The sequence below is a fragment of the Cajanus cajan genome, chromosome 6 (genome assembly GCF_000230855.2).
Source record: "Cajanus cajan strain Asha chromosome 6, NIPB_CcT2T_4, whole genome shotgun sequence".
NCBI lineage: Eukaryota > Viridiplantae > Streptophyta > Magnoliopsida > Fabales > Fabaceae > Cajanus > Cajanus cajan.
The window spans coordinates 49,788,827-49,808,582 of record NC_138522.1 but is presented as its reverse complement, the minus strand read 5'-3'; the positions used below and the strand labels follow the sequence as shown (position 1 = coordinate 49,808,582).

Below are 19,756 nucleotides of genomic sequence, written 5' to 3'. Positions count from 1 at the left end.
TGTTTGGCATAATAAATGTTTTTATAATTATCCATTTATTTGGAGTAGAAGAGTGTCACAAAAATAATATGTCTAAACTCTTCTTTTTAATTTAAATTAAGCGGTAGGATATTTTCTTTCTTTCTTATATCTGACTATTAAGAAAAAATAGATTATCAAGAGGTTTAGTTAATCATTTAGTTGAGTAGGATACGTGAGTTATGTAAACTCTTTTAATACCCGGTTAATATGTTTGAAATTCATGAGTGCATCTATCAAAATTCTTTATTTAATAAAGTATCTTGTTATGCATGAAAGTCGTTGATTTCATGTCACCAGTTATTAAATAAAAGGAATGAGTCTATCTTTTCGGTTAAAACCACCGATAAAAGATGCACTCATCAAAAAGAGATTGGTGAAACAACTTAATATGTTTAGTTTAAAAATTAAAGTAAAATGATTAGGATAAAAAAAGTATTGAACAAAATTGTATATATTTTTTATCCATTAAAATCAAATTTGGTGTAAAAAAACTACAACAATCTACCCATATTGTTCTACCAAGCTAATTTTTTTAATAAAAAAAGTTACATATTAGTTATATTTATAGACAAAAATGCATCTAAACTTAAATAAACTTATATGGTTTAGAAACATATTAAGTATGATTTTTTTAAGTAATTATTAAAAAAATAAGTTCATGCTTTAATGGTATAAATAAATTTTATACTGTCATACAATTAAAAAAAAAATGTCCGTGTAATAATAAATTTATTGATTTAAAAAAAATCTATTAAAAGTCATGCATATTATGATTTAGTAACCATGCAAACCAGTTTTACATTATCATTAAATGTTTACTATAGAATACAACAAATTTAAGATACATAATTTCTAATTAGTTATGTAAAAAACTTTTAATATATAATTTTTTTTGTTTGAAAAACTCCTTAAATATAAGTGAGGATGGAAGGTGTATAATAATACTCATGACTAATAACATGTATGCACTCGTTTTATTTTAGGGAAAAAAAAGATAGTTAATTGCATAAAATTTACTACTTAGTTTGTCTTAACCTACTTGCACATGACTGTTGTATCCATAAATTTGACACTCTTTTAAAGTGGACACACTATAGATACGTCTCAAACGCTTTTTTAGAGAAATCATATACATCTCCGTCGTGAACACCTACAAAATTAACATGTCTTTATTGCAAGCACCTACAAATAAACATGTCTTCTTCTAAACATGCATGACCCAGTTGTTTAATACATAGATTCGACACTTTTTAAAAACAAATAAATAAATATTGATAAAAATAAATAAAGAATGAAGAATTTGAGTTTTTTAAATAAATAAATCTCGATAAAAATAGAAACCAAGAAGGAAGGATTTGAGATTTTTTTTCTGAAAAAAAAAATTCTTGATAAAAACATAAACAAAGAAGATAATCATTCTTATTTCTCATTATTTAACCTTTATATAATAAAAAAAAGTTTTAATTAAAATATAAACAAGGAAGGGAGGATTCAAGATTTTAAAAAAAAACAAAGAAAATTTTTGTTATGTACTATGTCTCTTGGTAATTTATTTTTTAGAATTAATAAGTTATTGTCACATTAATATATAATTTTTTGTCATATTATTTATATTATATTATCTTATATATATATATATATTTTTTTTATTTTATTTTTTTGTTTCTTCATGTCTTTTTTTTTTTTTCTTTCTGGATCATCGTGTCCGTATTATGTTCCAGTTTCATGTCCGAAACCATGTTGCATAGTTTTAGCTAGCAAATAGTAATCACTTCAGATTTAGATCACAGTTGACATAAAGTCATAAACCTCGACACTACCGGATATAAGTATGAACGGCATTTCTACTTGAGTATTGTTAATTTGCAATCTTTTCACATGATCCTTTGGCAACGTGGCAAACTCAAGTCTACCTCTAAAAAAGTGATCTGGCACGTTAAGTTACTTCTGTTAGTATAACACAAGCATCTGACTAAAGATCACTGTAGTAAGAAATTTTATCTATCAAATTCCTTGTTCATAAATATATCAACAGAAACAAAGGGAAATCTCCCTTTCAAAAAGGTATGGCAAAATTCATTAGACTTTTATTCAAGATTCATCATACAGTACACGTCACAAATCACAATGGTAGACTAAACCCCATTTAGTGAACAAATTAAGATAACAATAGAGAAATCATTGCGTCAGAAGATTGTGGTCCATCATTATTCACACTTGGTATAATGTTATCAGGAGATACAAGTTTTACCAACTCTTTGAGTTCTGTAAAGCTGCTATGCTCACTGTAGGGCACTTCATATCTGATAAACAAGGAAAAGTTGGATTAGGTAATGGTTATACAGTTTATGGGAAATGAGTCTGATCTTCCAACTATCATTGCACGCCTAATAAATAGTCCAGCGAATATAACTCAAAGTACTTATGAGGCCAAGACTTTGGTAAATCAAGCTTTATTGGCCAGGAGTAGAAAGAAAAAGGAGACCTTGAGTGATTTTGGGATCAATTCCAGGTATATATGATTCAAGATTTCAACCAGATGTAATAAAATAAAACAGACAGTAATTGAGGAAATTAAAGCATCACCTAATAATTGTACCCTGCTGCCATCTTCTTCCAGGAGACTTCTTTTTACCTTTGCCAAACGTCCACCCAGTGGGGGAGAAAGCAACTATAAGATTGTACCGACCCTAATTGAAGAAAAGGCATCTGATGTTAGAAATGTAGAACTAAAAAGTTAAAAGAAAAATGTAGATCTGTGTGCGTACATCAAGATATGCTCCTTGCTACATTGAAAAATACAACAAAGCTAGCATGTTGTGTACAAGAAAAAACAAGCCGAAGCACTCACGTTATATTGACTTGATATGTGCTTCAATCTTTTAAAGCTTGCGAGCGTCCACATAGGGGCAACATGAATGTTGCTTTCATGTTCATTAGAAGTAAACCACTGCATATCCTCCTCATTAAATTCCAAACATTTTAAAAGACGCAACTTAGCCGCAGTCACGTGAACCTTTTTACGAAGGGAACGGGCAACCTCCAAGAATAGCCTTTCTTTACCTATAAAAACATAGGAAAAAAGGGAGGAAAAGAGACATTGAACATCTTTTCAGTTTTTCCTCGTTAGTTTCCAAGTAGTCGGGAAGTACTACCACAGAAACACAAATCTACCCAAACCTACATTTAGCAGCTGTTTGGCAACTAACTACCAAACTGCAACATGTGTCAAACAAATAATAAATGGCAAGATAACTTTCGTAAAGTATATAGAATAAATATGCAGGAAGAAAGTTGTATTGAACTCTACCAATTGTATAGCTGCCAATCAGAAAAAGAGTCTTGGGATTAAAAGCTTCTGCTTGTATGGCATCAATAACGAATTGTATTACAGCCTCTTGTTTCGGAAAGTCATACTGCAATGATAAAGAGAACAAATATTGAAAACAATTATTATTAGAGTCAAAGGGAGCTAGTATATGAACCGATTTTAACAAACTAAATGTAATTGTATAAACAATATGCAAAGGTTATGAAAAAAATGGTAGTGCTAATGTGTTTTTGGGGAAAAGACTTCTGAAAAGGAAAAAGTTTGTTGCGTTTAGCCACTTATTCATTTACTTTTAAAACCTTAGTTTTTCTCTCTCCAACCATGAATGGTTATAAGGCATTCACACCACAACCATTTGTATAGAAAAAGCGGTCGTGCTGAAATTATTATTACGTATAATATAAAGCATAAGCTAGCATAATTGATCTTTTGATAAGAATAAATTAGCACTAAGCTATCTCTGCAGTGAATTACCAAGACCGTCTAAATCAGGCATGCGTATAGGTATACGGGGTACGCGGGTAGTTTATTAAAATGACAAGTAATATTAGGCATAGAGTCTATTTATATAAATTTGTAAGCACTTTCTAGAAAAGAAAATAGTAAAAAATTATAGTTTTTATAACCTATAACTAGTTTACTCATAACTTAAAAGTAAGTTTTTGGAAAAGCTAATATAAGAGAATTTTTACAAATTAATTTATGTATGAGCAAACATTAATTTACACAGAAACTTATTTTATTTTTCCTTCACATTTTTTCCTCTTAAAAATATTTATGGAGATTTTTATCCTCATAGATTCATACTAAACTATAACATTCATTAGTGTGTTTGGATAACATTTTAAAACAACTTGGATTTTTTTTTTCTTGAAAGCAACTTTCTCTAACTGAAAAAAAAAAACCAATTTTTTTTTACTATTTTTCAGAAAACAAACATGTTTGGGAAAAAATAATTTCCAGGAAATAACCGCTTGTTTCAAAAGCATTTTCAAGAAGCTTACAAATATAAGTGAATGTTTCTCCAAAATAATTGAATCAAATATGCACCAAATTAGCAGACTTTTGTGAATTACGAAGATACTGCCACATGCTACTGAGTCCTGACAAGCCAACCATCATAGATTGGCTCTGTCAGAATCCAATGCCTCTAACAAACTAAAGACAGATTCCAATTTGATTGAAAATCAGTTCACTTTAACTCAACCTCGAGTAGATGGAGTACAAACATCCTACTCTTTTTTTTTTTAATTTATTCTGATATTGGACACAAATAAATTTATGGAGGCACAGTTCCGAAGTAAAAACTTGTACATTTTTAAAGAGGGGATTCCATTATTCACGTATGGACTCACCTGTGGGTGACAGTATGTTGTATCAAGGATTAGAGTATTGATAGGACACATCTGCAGTAATGGATTGACTGCCATTTCTTCACTAAAGCGGAAATCACCAGTGTGAAGCACCGCCTAAATGGAAGGAAAACATCAACTCATTAGTCAATTCTAACACAACAATGGATAACTAGAAAACTATAGTTAAGCTCATCAGTAAGTCAATCCAAGCCACACCTTACCATTCGGAGGTTGAAAGAGTATGATTATGGAACCTGGACAATGGTTGGCATCCAAGCAAGTCACATCAATACCAGCTATTTCTACCTTTTGATTCAGAGGCAAAACATGTAATTTATCATATGAAATCCCAATGTTCATATTTACAAGTCTAGCTGTAATGGAGGAACAATAGATCTTTCCATGATTGAACGACTTAGTGAGACCTTGATAATCTGCATTCACAAATGAAAACCAACAGCCAAGGCGTGACTTGGAAAAATTTGATTATGGCTGTAATAATCCACTTACAAGGAGCTGGACAAAAGGAACTCCATTATTTTTTTTTTGGTAGTTTAAACTAATGTCTCCAATGAATTTTAACGTGATATGAAACTCTAATGTTTTCCTGACAGGGAAAAGCACCAAAACACCCAAATGTAGTTTGAAAGAAAACATAATACACATTTTTACATGACAAATTTAATGCACATCCATATATCAAGGAAGCATCAAAAGGTGTTTCACCAAAATGTCTGTCACGATGCACACGTTTGATCTCCCAATGTGAACATATGATTTGCATAGTGTCGGAGAGTCGCATTAATTGCTGTCACCCCTTCGCCAGAAAGAGCTACCACAAAGGGGCTAACTAAAAAGAATGAGTTAGGCTTCATAGAGTGCAGCTGCTAGAATGCAACTCATAGGCAGTTTAGTTTCACATCGACTAGAAATGACTCAGTAGAACTTTTAAAATTTGGTCAATTTTCATATTATGAATCGGTTTTGTGGAATTGAATTGAGACTTAAAGACAATAATTCTAAGATATAGTAATTGTATATTCAAATTGTATGACCAAAGTCTAGCATTATGTAGAGAAAACATACCAAAATTATACAAACTTAATATTTTCACCACTTGATGGAGAGATCAGTGTTAAATCTACTTAGAGCTAACAATCTGTGGGCCTACTAAATAGATCACATCTTAATAACAGAACTTACATCCCAAATCCAAACTATAAATAAAATTGAGTGAAAACAACTGTGTTAAATTACTTAAATGTCAACCAGATTTAAACAAATCAAGAATATAACACAATAATCAATCTAAATTAATATATATATATATATATATATATATATATATAATACGCATACACAAACACATTTGTTGCATGAAAACAGGTGACTCAACTGAATTTTTTTTACGATAGAAGTAGACTTACGGTCCAAGTGGAAGTGTGAGAGAAACCAGTGGGAACAATCTCCTCTGAGATATTTGAAAGCATCCTGCATAAAAATTAAATGTATTTGTCAAACACCCGGACCTACATCAAAACAAGATAGGGCAATAATGATGATAGAATAACAGAAGTTTCTTAGATATTGACGTTCATAATGTATTGGCTAGTTGCGGATGAATATGAGATCCATATTTTCTGTTCTTTTTCTTCAATTTTATTTCCTAGTTCTGCAGGTCAACATGAAACGTGATTGATGTGCATGCTCAGTTTTAATTGTCTTACAAGTGACCAATAAGCATTTCCTTGAATGGATATGGAAATCAGTTACCAAGCACCACACATGAAAAAACCCTTTTTCCGTGAATGCATCAAAAGCACGAGTCGAATGTAAAAAAACATGTTTTTTTCAGACCATTTAGAAAAAGCTTTCCTTCTGACTACGATATTTCCAATTCCACAGTCCTCCAGGAATGCATAAAGGGAATATACATCAGCACATATCAAATACACGTGTATCTTTTAAACTTCTATTTACCACTCGGAAAGGCGTTCCTTGTACGGCACACCATTTGGGAACATCGCGGAGCTTTCTATTTGTTGGCATATTTTTTGATTTGTGCTTACGACCAGAATCCAAACCACTGTTTTTCATCTCCTGTTGTTCTCTGGGAGAAGCAGAAACTTTCTTTTCTTTGGAAGCAAAGCCCGGAAAATATTCAGTAATTAATTTGTTTGCCACTGGTTTACTAGTGCCATCAACTTTGCTATCAGATTTGTCATGTTTTAATTTGACTTTCTGGTTTCTAATCCTTCTAGGCTCTGCCAAAACATCCTCTTGTTTCTCATTTGTAGGGGCATTTCCTTTTCTAAGTTCACACAGGACATGCACAATCTTTTTTCTCGGCCCAAGTGCAGTGATACCCATGCTTAAGAGATCCTGCAGATACAGAAGGAAAAGAGGGGGGAAATCAGCTTACATACATCTTTAACAACAAAGTAAATAGACACGGACACTACTTAATACAAGCAGTAGTACATTTGTGTTTTACACCAGTAGCTCTCCTTTTTAATTTGGGATGCCAAAATCCAAAAGCAAACACATCCTTATATTTCCAACAACAACCTCATTAAGTAGTTAAAAAGTCTCCTAAAAGCTTAGACTGTTAAGTCAAGATCCATGAACACTCTAAGCCCAAATTGCCAAATAATTACTTATCCCATTAGTTGGACACCAAAAGATTGGTCTTTAAGCGGGGAAGAATAACAAATATAAGTTGCATTTTAATTTAAAGCTGAAAGCTGAACAAAAAATTTCCAATCCTTCAATGAAGAACCTAAAACTAACAAAACCCCCAAATTCAAGCAACAAATGTGGCAACAGTTATGAACCTAAAACTAATGGAATAAAAGAACTCAAGTAACAAACACAAGCTGACCTCTTCCGTGAGCCACTGCAAGGTGTCCCAATCAACTTCTTCCCTAACGAAAACGTCTTCATACTTCTCCAAACCAAGCCCGCGTAGCCAATCAAGAACAGAAGCAACTTTTGGCAAATGTTGAGCACCCTTCTCGTCATTAAGAAGTGCAACCTGCATAACGTTACAATTTACAGCATTAGATTGTGACGATTAAGTTCCCCGTTTCACGAAGGGTGCAAATCTTACCTCATCTCCTTCGTCAAGACAATTATTGGTATGAAGATGTCGCTGTTCCTCAGTCAAGTTCGAAATATCAACCTCACACAGAGGACACCGAACGGAACTATCTACTTCCTCTAACTCCTCGCACAAATTCAGCAACAGACCAAGCTCCGAATCAGACTCTGCTTCTGCACAGTTAACCGCGCCGGTTCTCGAAACCACCAGCTTCGACTCTATCGAGTTGCGGAGATAATTCCCTTTCGTTTTCAGCTCCGACAAAGACTCGGAAGAGGAAGGAGAAGAAACAGTGTCCTCTTGTCCCGAACGTTGAGCGCTGCAAAGAGAAACACAATCTATGGTGGAAGGAATGAAATCCAAGCTGCAATTCTCAATTTCGCAAGGAGGGAGATTCTCCTTCCCAATGCTATCAAGCGTCGTCGTTTTGCGTTTAGGTTTCTTGGATGGACGTTGATTGTTGTCAATGGAAGCGAGGGCGTGAAAATTCGTTGTCGTTTGGGTAAGAGGGATCTCAAATTCGTCGCTCTCTTCCCAACTCATTGTGGAAATCATCTCTCGCGTTCTTTCTCTGCAAACTTCAAACAAGATGACGCGCTTTTCAAATTTTTTAGAGGGAATGGAATTTATTTTATGCCTGGGCCAAGCCCATCGTTGCAATAACTAGGCCCGGGCCCAATAAAGCCACCTTTTTTTTTCATATTAAAAGAAATAAAGGGTTGTTAGTTGCTGCTTCACTTTTGTCTCGTCTACACTGTGGTGTGTGTTAGTGTGAATCTGCGATTCGAATCAGGTGAGCATTTCGTTTGACCATGGCAGCGGAAGACCGGTGGTGCGTGGTGACCGGAGGTCGGGGTTTCGCCGCTCGGCATTTGGTGGAAATGCTAATCCGGTACAACGAGTACGGCGTTCGCATCGCTGATTTGGAAGCCAGCGTTGTTCTCGAGCCCGCCGAGCAGTTGGGGCTTCTCGGCCAGGCCTTACACTCTGGTCGGGCCCAATATGTCTCCGTCGATCTTCGCAACAAGGCCCAAGTATTAAAAGGTAACTTCTACTCTTTCTTCTTCGTATCGCTCGCTATCGCTAATGTCGTTTTATGACTGGTGCAGCATTGGAGGGAGTTGAGGTTGTGTTTCACATGGCTGCTCCGAACTCTTCCATCAACAACTACCAGCTTCATCATTCCGTCAACGTGCAAGGTAAAACCTCACTCTTCCGCGTGTTATTTGCTTCTTTGAATTGAATCCAGCTGAGACATTTCTTTCGTCAGGGACGAAGAACGTCATCGATGCTTGTTTGGAGCTCAATGTGAAGCGACTCATTTACACCAGCTCTCCCAGCGTGGTCTTCGATGGCGTGCATGGAATCTATAATGGAAACGAAACAATGCCTTATACGCATTCGGTACACACTTCAGCAATTCTCCCTTTGCTTAAATGACAAATTCAAGCGTGTTTATTAGTTTCAGCTTTCGATATTATATTTTCTATCAGTCATGTTTATGTTTTGATATCTTTATGTATCAATCTTGTTATTATTAGACCGATTGGGGTAGTCCTATGCTGATATCGTTTTTTTCAGCCTAATGATCATTATTCAGCGACGAAAGCCCAGGGTGAGGCATTGGTTATTAAAGCCAATGGGACTAATGGGCTCCGAACATGCTGCATACGCCCTAGCAGCATTTTTGGGCCTGGTGATAAACTGTTGGTGCCTTCACTAGTTGATGCTGCCAGGAAAGGGAAATCTAAGGTAGATATAGTTTTTCCTCCTATCGATGTAGATTTTAGTGTCTAAGTGTGTGTGTAACTTCGTTGTTTGGCATCATTGTTATACCTTGGGACTTGGGAGTCATTTAGGAACTAAAGGCATGAAATGTATCTGTTGCATCTATTGCATATGATATGACTAAAGGAAGCTTCATTTCTTCTATTAGGTCTGCTTTATGCTCTACATCCTGTGCCTTGTGGTTGAGTGTAATGACTTAAGTTAACAATTATCTTGACTGGGTTTTTGAGCCCATTGACTGGTGTTGTGCTGTGTAAACTGGTGTTGACTCTTGGATCAGTTTGTGCTAAATGTTATATGTTGTGCATATGTGGGATCTTGGTAAATATTTAGTTCTTTTTAGTTCTTAAATAACTAATTGAATACTAATGACAATGTAATCTACAACAATTTATTTATTAGCCTTAGGACCATCTTGATGAATCAGAAACTTTCCACAAATTGAATGAAATTGGACTGAGACTGATAACAAAAACATTTTGCTTTATCACTTTGGGAGGCATATGTTCAAAAATGGTTGCAAAGAAATATGCATCTTTAACTACTTACTAGTAGCAGAAACTTTCTTCAACCTTTCTTTGATCCTCTTATTTGTATTTCTCTCTTGACCAGTTCATTATTGGAGATGGCAATAACCTTTATGATTTCACATATGTTGAAAATGTGGCTCATGGCCATATATGTGCTGAACGAGCTCTAGCTTCAGGAGGGTCAGTTTCAGAAAAAGCTTCCGGAGAGGTACAACTGAAAGATTCTGCAATTACTTAGTATATTTTGTTTGTTTGTGTTAACTGTTAGTAAATGAAAATTAAAAGGCAAACATGCAGAGAAGAGATGATGAAATGTTTAATGGTTTGGATAGGGAATCTTTGTTGTTGAATGGTTGTTGGTTCTTCACAGAATCACAGGTGTATTTATACCTGGGAAAGTAAACTATTGATGAAATGATAATGATATGGGTAGAGTCTCTTCATTTGGGAAAATGAGAAAACATGAAAAAATGCCTGAGGGAAGACTTCTCAGTGACCTAGTTTGTTAGATTAAGAACGAATTATTGCATTTTCCTACTAAAGGAGGGAAAAAACTGTTTGATTTGCAAGTTAGGAAACTTAGAAATTATTTTGGTATTTTCTTGTTAACATATTTTTGTTTTGTAGGCATATTTCATAACAAATATGGAGCCTATTAAATTTTGGGAGTTCGTGGCAGCAATAGTGGAAGGTCTTGGATATGAAAGGTAGTTTCATGCATACTGTTAACCATTAGATAATTCTTGTTCTTATTATGTAACCTCTCATTTTTTATTCTTGATTCTCCCCTAATGTAAAACCAAGGATCCAAAGCACCCATAAATTCCATGCAAAAACTTAAAACTTTTTTTTTATAGTTAATAATTAATAATTTACGAAAATAATACCAATTTGAAGCTTAGAAAAGGAGTATTTGTAATCCTAGAATGGACCAATAGTCAAATTGTGATCAAACATCGAAGCTATCAAGAGATACAGAAATTTTTCCAAAATTTAAAAAATTAAATACAACAAATTATCTTAGACTGGGTTGAACCCAAAGTCGAATTGATCAAATAGTGTTTGAGTTCAATCTTTGACGAAAACAATCTTTAGTCAAACTTTACTCACCTATTAGCCAAATTAGATTAGTCTAAGGTGAAGCCTTAGAACACTAATGCAAAATTAAAAAAGACTGCTATTTACTCTGCATCACACGTGCTCTATTTATTTAAAGAAGGAACATGGTGGCAGTTTGGAATTGTCAGATTATAATCAAAAGTGCTATATGAGTATACTCAGTAAACATTCATACTTCCTTTTTCTTTGTTTTGTTCCTTAGTATGAAATATGTGAATTTTAGTTGTGCTTTATCATCAGAATTAGGCTGAAGTTAATGTCAATTTGGGATGTTGGATTATGGAATTTTTTGTCTTGCTGTTGTGGCTAGTGGCTATTATTTGTTATCTATTTTATTCTTAATGATGACTTGTTTGTGTTAATTAGAATATACAGTTCTTATTATTAATCAATCATTCATAAGTTTTTCTGTTTCATGCTTTTATATTTAAATTAAATAAGGAATATAATGTCTTTTCATTCAGATAAACAAACATGAACATCATTATGGCATTATCAATGCCACATTCCTTTGTTATCTGAGTGATGTAGTTTGCAGGCCAAGAATAAAGATCCCTACCTTTGTTATCATGCCCATTGCACATTTGGTGGAGTGGATATATAAGCTGCTAGGCCCATATGGGATGAAGGTGCCTCAGTTAACCCCCTCAAGAATAAGACTGACATCTTGCAGCAGAACTTTTGATTGCTCAAAAGCAAAGGATCGCCTTGGCTATGCACCCATCATAACACTACAGGTTCTCTTATGCTCAGAAAAGTAATAATATTTTATACGCCCTATCATGAACATTCATTGTGTTCATACTTTAAAAGAGAAAAAACATGATGAGAACATGGTTAACTCAAGACCCCCAAAATCACTGATTATAATGAGTTAAGATTATCTTAATGTATTATGAAACCAAGTATAAGATGTTATACTTAAATGGATGATATTTCAGTGCAACAATGCTCTTACATCTATTGCAGTTAGTATATATGTTAATCCTATTTCTTTCCCATGTGCTTCAGCCATAATAATGAGATTGTAATTTTTCTTGCAGGAGGGTATGCGGAGGACAATTGAATCATTCACACACTTGAAGGCTGAAAATCAACCTAAAACTAAAAGAGAAGGTCCCTCAAAAGCTTCCAAATATCTTGGAAGTGGAAAAGGTGTGAATAATCAACTATATATATCTAACTTTGTTTGGACAATCTGGACTTGCTGTTTTTACTTTTGGTCTGCGTTTATTGTAAAGGAGAATTGCAATGTTGATAGTCATATAAGAATAAGCACATGACTTTGATTGTCCCGAGTCTGGTTAGATTATGATCAGGAGCATATTGATAGACATGTAAAATACATACCATATATTTTCCAGATCAGATAAATCTATTAAAATAGTAACTGATAGTGCAGGAAGTTGTTGTTTATGCTCACAATGGCAGGTCCTTATCATATACTACCTAATATCCACGTATCTCAATCTTGTTAAATTACTTTTTAAAATTGAAATAAAGCATGTATGTGCTTTAGAAGCCTGAAAAGCTGAAACAACAATTGAATTGAACTCGTAAGTTCAAATTTTGGAGTTAATATTTCTAAGTTGATTATATAAATTGATCGGTTATTATCTATTTGCATGATCAATGCTACCAGATCTCTTCTACCTAATATACCAACATAACAGTGATCAGTTCATGCTGGGAGTAATTTTACAGTTTACATTTAGTTATCTGTTAGTTTTGATTGATCTACTAATTTGCAGTTGCTGACACATTGCTTTGGAAGGATAAAAAGAAAACTTTCACCGCATTGTTAGTGTTGATTGCAATATACTTCAACTTCATTGCATCTGAAAATACGATCATTAGTGCTCTGACAAAGGTTCTATTGTTCGCATCCATCTTTTTATTCATTCATGGCATTCTACCTGCAAAAATGTAAGTATACTAAGTACTGTTGAATATGGCAGTTGTCATTTAACATTTTATGGTACAATTAACTTGTCCGATAATGTATTATTATTATGATAAATATAAAGATAATCCAGCTGTTAGAAGTGAAGTTTTTAATGTGAAAATAAATGCTATTGCTCTACTTTGTGCTCTTATGCAGATTGGGGTATACTGTTGAGAAAATGCCCAAATCATGGTTTCAACTATCAGAAGATATGTCACATAAAATTGCTGTCTCAGTGGCCTCATCATGGAATATTGCTGTGAATGTTTTGAAATCCCTTGCAGAAGGGAATGATTGGGTGCTGTTCTTCAAGGTATATGCATTGCATTGCCTATATTTCCTTGCCGTTGCTTGCTGCTGTGATGTCTATGAAGTATATGATGCATACATCAATTTGGTTAAATTAAAATTTTCGTTCCTACTCCTCATACTGTTCTGTTTTAGTCCTCACATGAAAAGATTCTACATTTTGGTTTTTACATAAAAAATGTTTACAATTGGTCCCTATACTTGACAACGTTTCTAGTTTTTGTCTCTACACATGCACAAAAATAAAACACTTCATTTTGGTTTCCTTATCTATACCTGACACTTTTTTCTCATTTTGTTCCCTGTATGAAAAAGTTCCGACTTCCAACACTGTTGTAACTTCAGCAAAAGGGGGTGGAGATTGGTTTGTGAACATTTATCATATAAGGACTAAAATGTAAGGATTTTTTCATGAGGGAACTAAAACAAAAAGTTTCAAGAACATGGACCAAATTTAATTTAACTTGTTGACTTTTACCTATCCACTGGTATATTATAAATTTGAGTCATCACTCTTAAATAGGAGTATCTTTAAGAGTTATTCTCTTCATCAAATCATGCTGATTTTCCTGTATTGAGCTTTTATAAATTTGTTATTCCTTTCAAATACTATTATTTAAATTCTATTTCAATTTAAACTTGATATAAAATTTAAATCTTGATACATTATATCAAATTAAAGTATCTTTCCTTTTTAGATAAATTGAAATTTTACATTATTATAATTTAAATTGATCCTAATTTGAATTTAGTTTTAAAATTTTAAATTTTGATGCATCAATAAAAATGATGTGCTTGATTCAAAAAAAAATTATTTAACATCTGGAACAAATTAAAAAATATCATCTCTTTAATATATTCTTATTTAATATGGTAAAATATTCATTATTTAAATAAAAATCTTGATTTTTTTATTTTTATTTGTAAAATTATTTTAATTATAAAATATTCATGCATCTTAAAATTTATATGTAAAATTTGGTTTATAAGCAAGCTTACTTATCCACACAATTCACGGAGTATAAGTTGCAGTATCAGAAGCGCTGACACATCTTTCCCTTGCTGATCCAATAGGCTGTTTTCACTCTGCTCATTCTTAGCTTCCTTGGAGCCTTTTCACTTCGGAACTTGTATACTATAGGTTATCTCTCTCTCTTACACACAACACACTTTTGCTCACATGCATGTGCTAACATGAATTTCTCTGCGCATAAAATATGCTGCTTTGCTTGCCTTTATTTAATTGACTCTATTACTGCAAATAACAAAATTATGACAAGAGTTCAATATTATATTATTACTTGAATTCGAATAGATTTGTGACATTAATTTTGAATCGTGTTTGAAGTTTGATAACGCTTTATTTAAAAAATAATCATTTGTAATCAGCATTCAGAAATCTGTAGCTCTGTGCTTTTATGAATACCTCATGGAATAATTTGACTTGACATTCCTGAGGCTGAGGGTGACATGCTTCATGTCATGCCCCGTTGGATCACTTTTTTCTGCAGCTGTTGCCAGAAGACAAGCTTCTTCGCGGCCTCCTAATATGTGTTTTGTTTGAATCCAGTGCCCCGATTGCAATGATGCTAATTTATTTTTTTATTTTCTGTTTTTGGGTGAGGATTGATGCTAGTTTGTTTCTTGTCGTGGACAGGAGTTGCCTTGGCGTTTTTAGCTTTCTACGTGTACGAAAAGAAGGAGGAGGACATTGATGGCATATTTATAAAAACACATTCTTTTGGATGCAAATTGAAATCTGATTTCACCAAGAAGTTTCTTTCTTCAAAGAAAGATTGATTGATAGCTTTTGAAGCACTAGTTTTTTCTCTTAGATAGATGAACCTTGCATATTCGTTGGAATTTTCATGTATGGTTGTACAATAATTGTAATGTAATTTGATTCTGAAAGTTGCACTAGCTTTTTTCTTAGATAGTTACACCTTATATAGTCAACTTGCAAAATTGTTTTCTTATCCAAACACTGACATTTATATTTCATGAAATATATAGATCATATAGTCAATAGCGGCCGGAGCGGCCGCTATCGGGGCGCTCCGGAGCGGAGCGGCTTCACCCCGCAATCTCGCTGCTGGAGCGGAGCGGATTTGTGTAGCGGCCGCGTCGGAGGCGGAGCGGAGCGGCCCAAATCGCGGAATCGCGGCGCGATTTCAGACTTACCCTTCATTAAGGGTAAGTCGGTCTTTTCAATGGGGTTTTTTTGCCCTAATCCTCCCTTTCCCTTTCGCGATTTCAGATTCATCCAAACCAAACCCCTCCTTTCGTCTCTCCCTTTCTTCTTCTCTGGCTATTGTGCGTGCAGCGTGCAGCTCCGACGAACTCCGGCTCCGACGCACCTCCATCGTCGACGTGCCTCCAGCTCCGATGCACCTCAGACTCCGACGCGCCTCCAGGTCTGACGCAGCTCTGACGTGGCCGCAAGCTCCGACGCGCGTTTGTCTTTTATTCTCCTTCTATTCTCCTTCGAGGATGTCTTTTATGCAACATGCAACATATTTTTTTTTTTAATTATTTATTAAATTATTTCAACTGATTTTTTTTTAATTTCTGATTTAATTTAATTGAACAAATTTTATTTTTAAATTCTGATTAAATTTAATTCAACAAATTTTATTTTTAAATTCTGATTAAATTTAATTCAGCAAATTTAATTTTTAATTTCTAATTAAATTTAATTCAGAAAATTTTATTTTTAATTTCTGATTAAATTTAATTCAGAAAATTTTATTTTTAATTTCTGATTAAATTTAATTCAGCAAATTTTATTTTTAATTTCTGATTAAATTTAATTCAGAAAATTTTATTTTTAATTTCAGAAAATTCTATTTCTATTTCAGCAGCATATTTTTTTTAGTTTCTGATTCTATTATATTTTTATTAGGTTGTTTTTGTCTTTGATAATCAGTTTAATCATGAGCCAACCAATCTCTGCTGGAATTGAAACTAATCTCAATTCTGGTCCCACTCCCAGAACAGAAATGTTTAAGCCCACTGGTGACAATATTGATGTCTTTTGGAAGTGGAACAGCTTAAAAGACAAAAATAATAGGAAGAGTGTCACGTGTGATTTTTGTCTGAAAACATCTACTGGTGGAATTACTAGAGCAAAAAGACATCAACTTGAAATAAAAGGCAATGTAGGTGCTTGTAGAAAAATTCCTGAGGATCTAAAATTGGAAATGAAGGCTGCCTATGAGAGTAAAAAAATTGCCTCAGAAGTATATATGGAGTGCGTAGATGAAAATGAAGAGGAGGATGACATCCAAGCCATTGCTAGAATTAAGAGACCTTCATCTACATCAAGTGAAGCCACTTCTGTTTCCAAGAGGAGGGGTATAAATGTCAAAGGTCCCCTTGATTTGCATTTTACTAGAAAGGCAGAAGAAAGTATCAAATTGAATAAGGGGTTGTGGCAAACAAGTTTAAATGATGGTTGTAACAAGGAAGCAAGAGCAAGGGTAATTCAATACATTGCTCGCTTTTTTTATCGGAATGGAATTGCATTTAATGTTGCTAGATCAAAGAGCTTCAAATTGATGGTTGAAGCTATTGGCACCTATGGTCCCCATTTAAAGCCACCAAGCTACCATGAATTAAGAGTGTCACTCCTTAAAAAAGAGTTGGAATACACCAAGGGCTTATTGAAGGGCCATGAAGAAGAGAGAGTAAAATATGGGTGCTCAATTATGTCTGATGGTTGGACAGATAGGAAAAGTAGAACTTTGATTAACTTTTTGGTTAATAGTTCAATAGGAACAATGTTTGTGAAGAGTGTGGATGCTTCTGAATATACCAAGACCGGTGAGAAGGTGTTTGAACTTTTAAATAGTTTTGTTGAGGAAATTGGAGAGAAAAATTTTGTTCAAGTAGTAACAGATAATGGAAGCAATTATGTTATGGCGGGTAAGAATCAATTATATTCTAATTTTATACTCATACGATTATAAGTTATAAATTCTAATTTTAATTATTTTGTTATTGTGTTTTTAGGCAAAATTTTACAAACTGTGAGACCACATTTATTTTGGACTCCATGTGCTGCTCATTGTCTTGATTTGATGCTAGAAGATATTGGAAAGATCCCTAAAGTTAAAAGGGTAATACAAAGAGGCATCAAGCTCGTGGGTTACATTTATAATCATACCTTGACCCTAAATACCATGAGGAAGTATACAAATAAGGTTGAATTGGTGAGGCATGGAGTTACAAGATTTGCTACCACCTTCCTTACTTTGCAACGATTGCATAAGTTAAAGGCAAATCTTAGAAGGATGTTTACTTCCGACGAATGGTTGCAATCAAAAGGAGCCAAAGAAGCTAAGGGGAAGAAAGCAACGGAGATTGTTCTTATGCCTACATTTTGGAGTGATGTTGTTTATGCTTTAAAGGCTATGGGGCCTATTGTACGTGTGTTGAGGTTGGTAGATAATGAAAAAAAACTGGCAATGGGTTACATTTATGAAGCAATGGAGAGGGCTAAGGAGGCAATTCAAAATTCTTTTAATCATAATGAAGAAAAATATAAGGATATATTTGCAATTGCTGATAGAATATGGGATTGTCAACTCCATCATCCGTTGCATGCAGCAGGATATTATCTAAATCCTGAGTTTTATTACAAAAATTCAACAAGAATGGATGCTGATGATGAAGTGGTGGATGGCCTTTTCAAATGTATTGATAGGCTTTGTGAAAATAATGACATTGTAGACAATGTTCACAATCAATTGGCAATATATAAAAGGGCAGGAGGAAGATTTGGCATTCCTGCAGCAGTTAGAGCAAGAGTTAAAATGGCTCCTGGTAAGTGAGACTTTTCTTAAGCTTCAACTTCACTTACAAATTTTATAGTTATTTGATAATTTATTTATATAATAATATTTGCATTTATAGCTAAGTGGTGGAAGATGTATGGAGGACATACACCACATTTGCAAATTGTTGCCATTAAGGTACTAAGCTTGACGTGTAGCTCATCTGGTTGTGAGCGTAATTGGAGTACCTTTGAGCATGTAAGTTAATGAATTAGTGGATTTAAATTTGAGTTTACTATTGAAAATGGAAAATTAACTAACATCATGTTGTTAAATTATTATAGATTCACTCAAAGAAGAGAAGTAAGCTTGAGCACCAAAAGCTTCAAGACTTGGTTTTTATTAAATATAATCAAGCTCTTCAAGAACGCTTTGAGTGTCAAGATCCAATTGATCCAATTGCTTTGAATGAAGTTGATGATAACAATGAATGGATGTTGGGAGAAGAGAATGATGAGGATGAATTTGAAGATGACTTGGTGTTTGATGATGATGTTTTGACTTGGAGAGATGTTGCCCAAGCAAGTGGTGCCGGTGAACCTTTGAAATACACTAGGAGACAAACACAAGTGAACAAGACATCAACAATTGCATCTACATCCAAGAAAGATAAAGGAAAAAAAGTGATGGAAGTACTAGAAGACGAGGATGATGATGTAGAGGAAGAAGAAGAATATAATTCTAATGCTAGTGGGAGTGATGAATTTGAGGGAGAGGAAGACTTTAATCTTGATGAGGAAGAAGATTAAACTATAATGTTTAATTTTTTACTTACTTAGAGCTTTAACACTTTGTTTTGGAGACATTTTATATTATGTATTGTTTGAGTACTATGAACTTTTAATTATTAAAAATGTTTAATGCATGAATTTAGAGTTATTTTTTTGTTTTTTAGCTTTTATATATATATTATTAATTATTTAATATATATAAATTAATATTTAAATAGCGGTTATCCCGCTCCGCGTCATCCCGCTATCCCAGTTTTAGGGTCGGCCGCTCCGCGCCGCTATCCGGGATTGACTACTATGATATAGATCTGATACAAAATAAGAACTCATGAAAGACTTGAAAAAAAAATAAAGTTGAAACTGATCAATCTTTGAGTTCTTTTTTACTGTCATTTTCCTAATGGTTTTAGTGGTGAAAATTTGTGTCTTTGCTTCTTCAACAAAAAAAAATATTATCTCGATGTTAATTGATATTGCTTTCGCATAAGGTACAAAAGTAGAGTTTAAATTTTTTCAAGATGGATGAATATATTTTAACATGGATGACAATCAAGCGTCAAAGTAGAGTTTTTATTTTTTTATAAAAATAAACAAAAAAAATTAAAACCAAATCAATATTTTTTGTCTAAAATATTAAGTTTTTCTATTTTTTATGAGTTAATCACCTATACACTGTTGGTGTAAAGTTTTTT

General features: G+C 33.7%; 3 protein-coding genes across 6 annotated transcripts; 2 read left to right on the top strand and 1 right to left on the bottom strand.

Moving 5' to 3' along the window:
* Positions 1-1,990: 1,990 nt before the first annotated feature.
* Positions 1,991-8,448, bottom strand: LOC109791367 (sterile alpha motif (SAM) domain-containing protein). 2 transcript variants are annotated; one of them, XM_020350661.3, is made up of 10 exons: positions 7,817-8,432; positions 7,589-7,741; positions 6,688-7,089; positions 6,135-6,198; positions 4,924-5,141; positions 4,708-4,821; positions 3,332-3,437; positions 2,873-3,084; positions 2,608-2,711; positions 1,991-2,324 (listed from the first exon to the last, which is right to left on the bottom strand). In XM_020350661.3, exons 1-10 carry the CDS (start codon positions 8,360-8,362, stop codon positions 2,180-2,182), a joined length of 2,064 nt encoding a protein of 687 aa, XP_020206250.1. In that variant the 5' UTR covers positions 8,363-8,432; the 3' UTR covers positions 1,991-2,179. The 2 variants fall into 2 exon arrangements, 1 of the variants encoding a protein (XP_020206250.1); XR_014434869.1 differs by having other exon boundaries at positions 2,307-2,324; positions 2,790-3,084; positions 7,817-8,448.
* An 85-nt stretch (positions 8,449-8,533) lies between these two features.
* Positions 8,534-15,474, top strand: LOC109791368 (3beta-hydroxysteroid-dehydrogenase/decarboxylase). Of its 3 annotated transcripts, XM_020350662.3 has the most exons (12): positions 8,535-8,851; positions 8,917-9,006; positions 9,078-9,211; positions 9,389-9,559; positions 10,208-10,333; positions 10,753-10,832; positions 11,783-11,981; positions 12,288-12,399; positions 12,996-13,170; positions 13,346-13,502; positions 14,573-14,639; positions 15,156-15,474. In XM_020350662.3, exons 1-12 carry the CDS (start codon positions 8,620-8,622, stop codon positions 15,296-15,298), a joined length of 1,686 nt encoding a protein of 561 aa, XP_020206251.2. In that variant the 5' UTR covers positions 8,535-8,619; the 3' UTR covers positions 15,299-15,474. The 3 variants fall into 3 exon arrangements, with proteins under 3 accessions (XP_029125684.2, XP_029125683.2, XP_020206251.2); XM_029269851.2 differs by lacking the exon at positions 14,573-14,639 and having other exon boundaries at positions 8,534-8,851; XM_029269850.2 differs by lacking the exons at positions 14,573-14,639; positions 15,156-15,474 and adding an exon at positions 13,814-14,081 and having other exon boundaries at positions 8,534-8,851.
* A 138-nt stretch (positions 15,475-15,612) lies between these two features.
* LOC109791366 (uncharacterized) lies at positions 15,613-19,198 on the top strand. The gene is made up of 4 exons (XM_083077477.1): positions 15,613-17,422; positions 17,510-18,322; positions 18,413-18,531; positions 18,618-19,198. Exons 1-4 carry the CDS (start codon positions 16,432-16,434, stop codon positions 19,080-19,082), a joined length of 2,388 nt encoding a protein of 795 aa, XP_082933603.1. The 5' UTR covers positions 15,613-16,431; the 3' UTR covers positions 19,083-19,198.
* Positions 19,199-19,756: the final 558 nt, after the last annotated feature.

Coding starts and splice junctions, on each gene's coding strand:
- LOC109791366 (XM_083077477.1), top strand. CDS start 16,432: ATGAGCCAACCAATCTCTGCTGGAATTGAAACTAATCTCAATTCTGGT. Junction 17,423..17,509: donor AAGCAATTATGTTATGGCGG/GTAAGAATCAAT, acceptor TTGTGTTTTTAG/GCAAAATTTTACAAACTGTG. Junction 18,532..18,617: donor ATTGGAGTACCTTTGAGCAT/GTAAGTTAATGA, acceptor AAATTATTATAG/ATTCACTCAAAGAAGAGAAG.
- LOC109791368 (XM_020350662.3), top strand. CDS start 8,620: ATGGCAGCGGAAGACCGGTGGTGCGTGGTGACCGGAGGTCGGGGTTTC. Junction 8,852..8,916: donor CAAGGCCCAAGTATTAAAAG/GTAACTTCTACT, acceptor TGACTGGTGCAG/CATTGGAGGGAGTTGAGGTT. Junction 10,833..11,782: donor GAAGGTCTTGGATATGAAAG/GTAGTTTCATGC, acceptor TGTAGTTTGCAG/GCCAAGAATAAAGATCCCTA.
- LOC109791367 (XM_020350661.3), bottom strand. CDS start 8,362: ATGATTTCCACAATGAGTTGGGAAGAGAGCGACGAATTTGAGATCCCT. Junction 3,438..4,707: donor CAACATACTGTCACCCACAG/GTGAGTCCATAC, acceptor TTATCATTGCAG/TATGACTTTCCGAAACAAGA. Junction 3,085..3,331: donor GATTGGCAGCTATACAATTG/GTAGAGTTCAAT, acceptor ATGTTTTTATAG/GTAAAGAAAGGCTATTCTTG.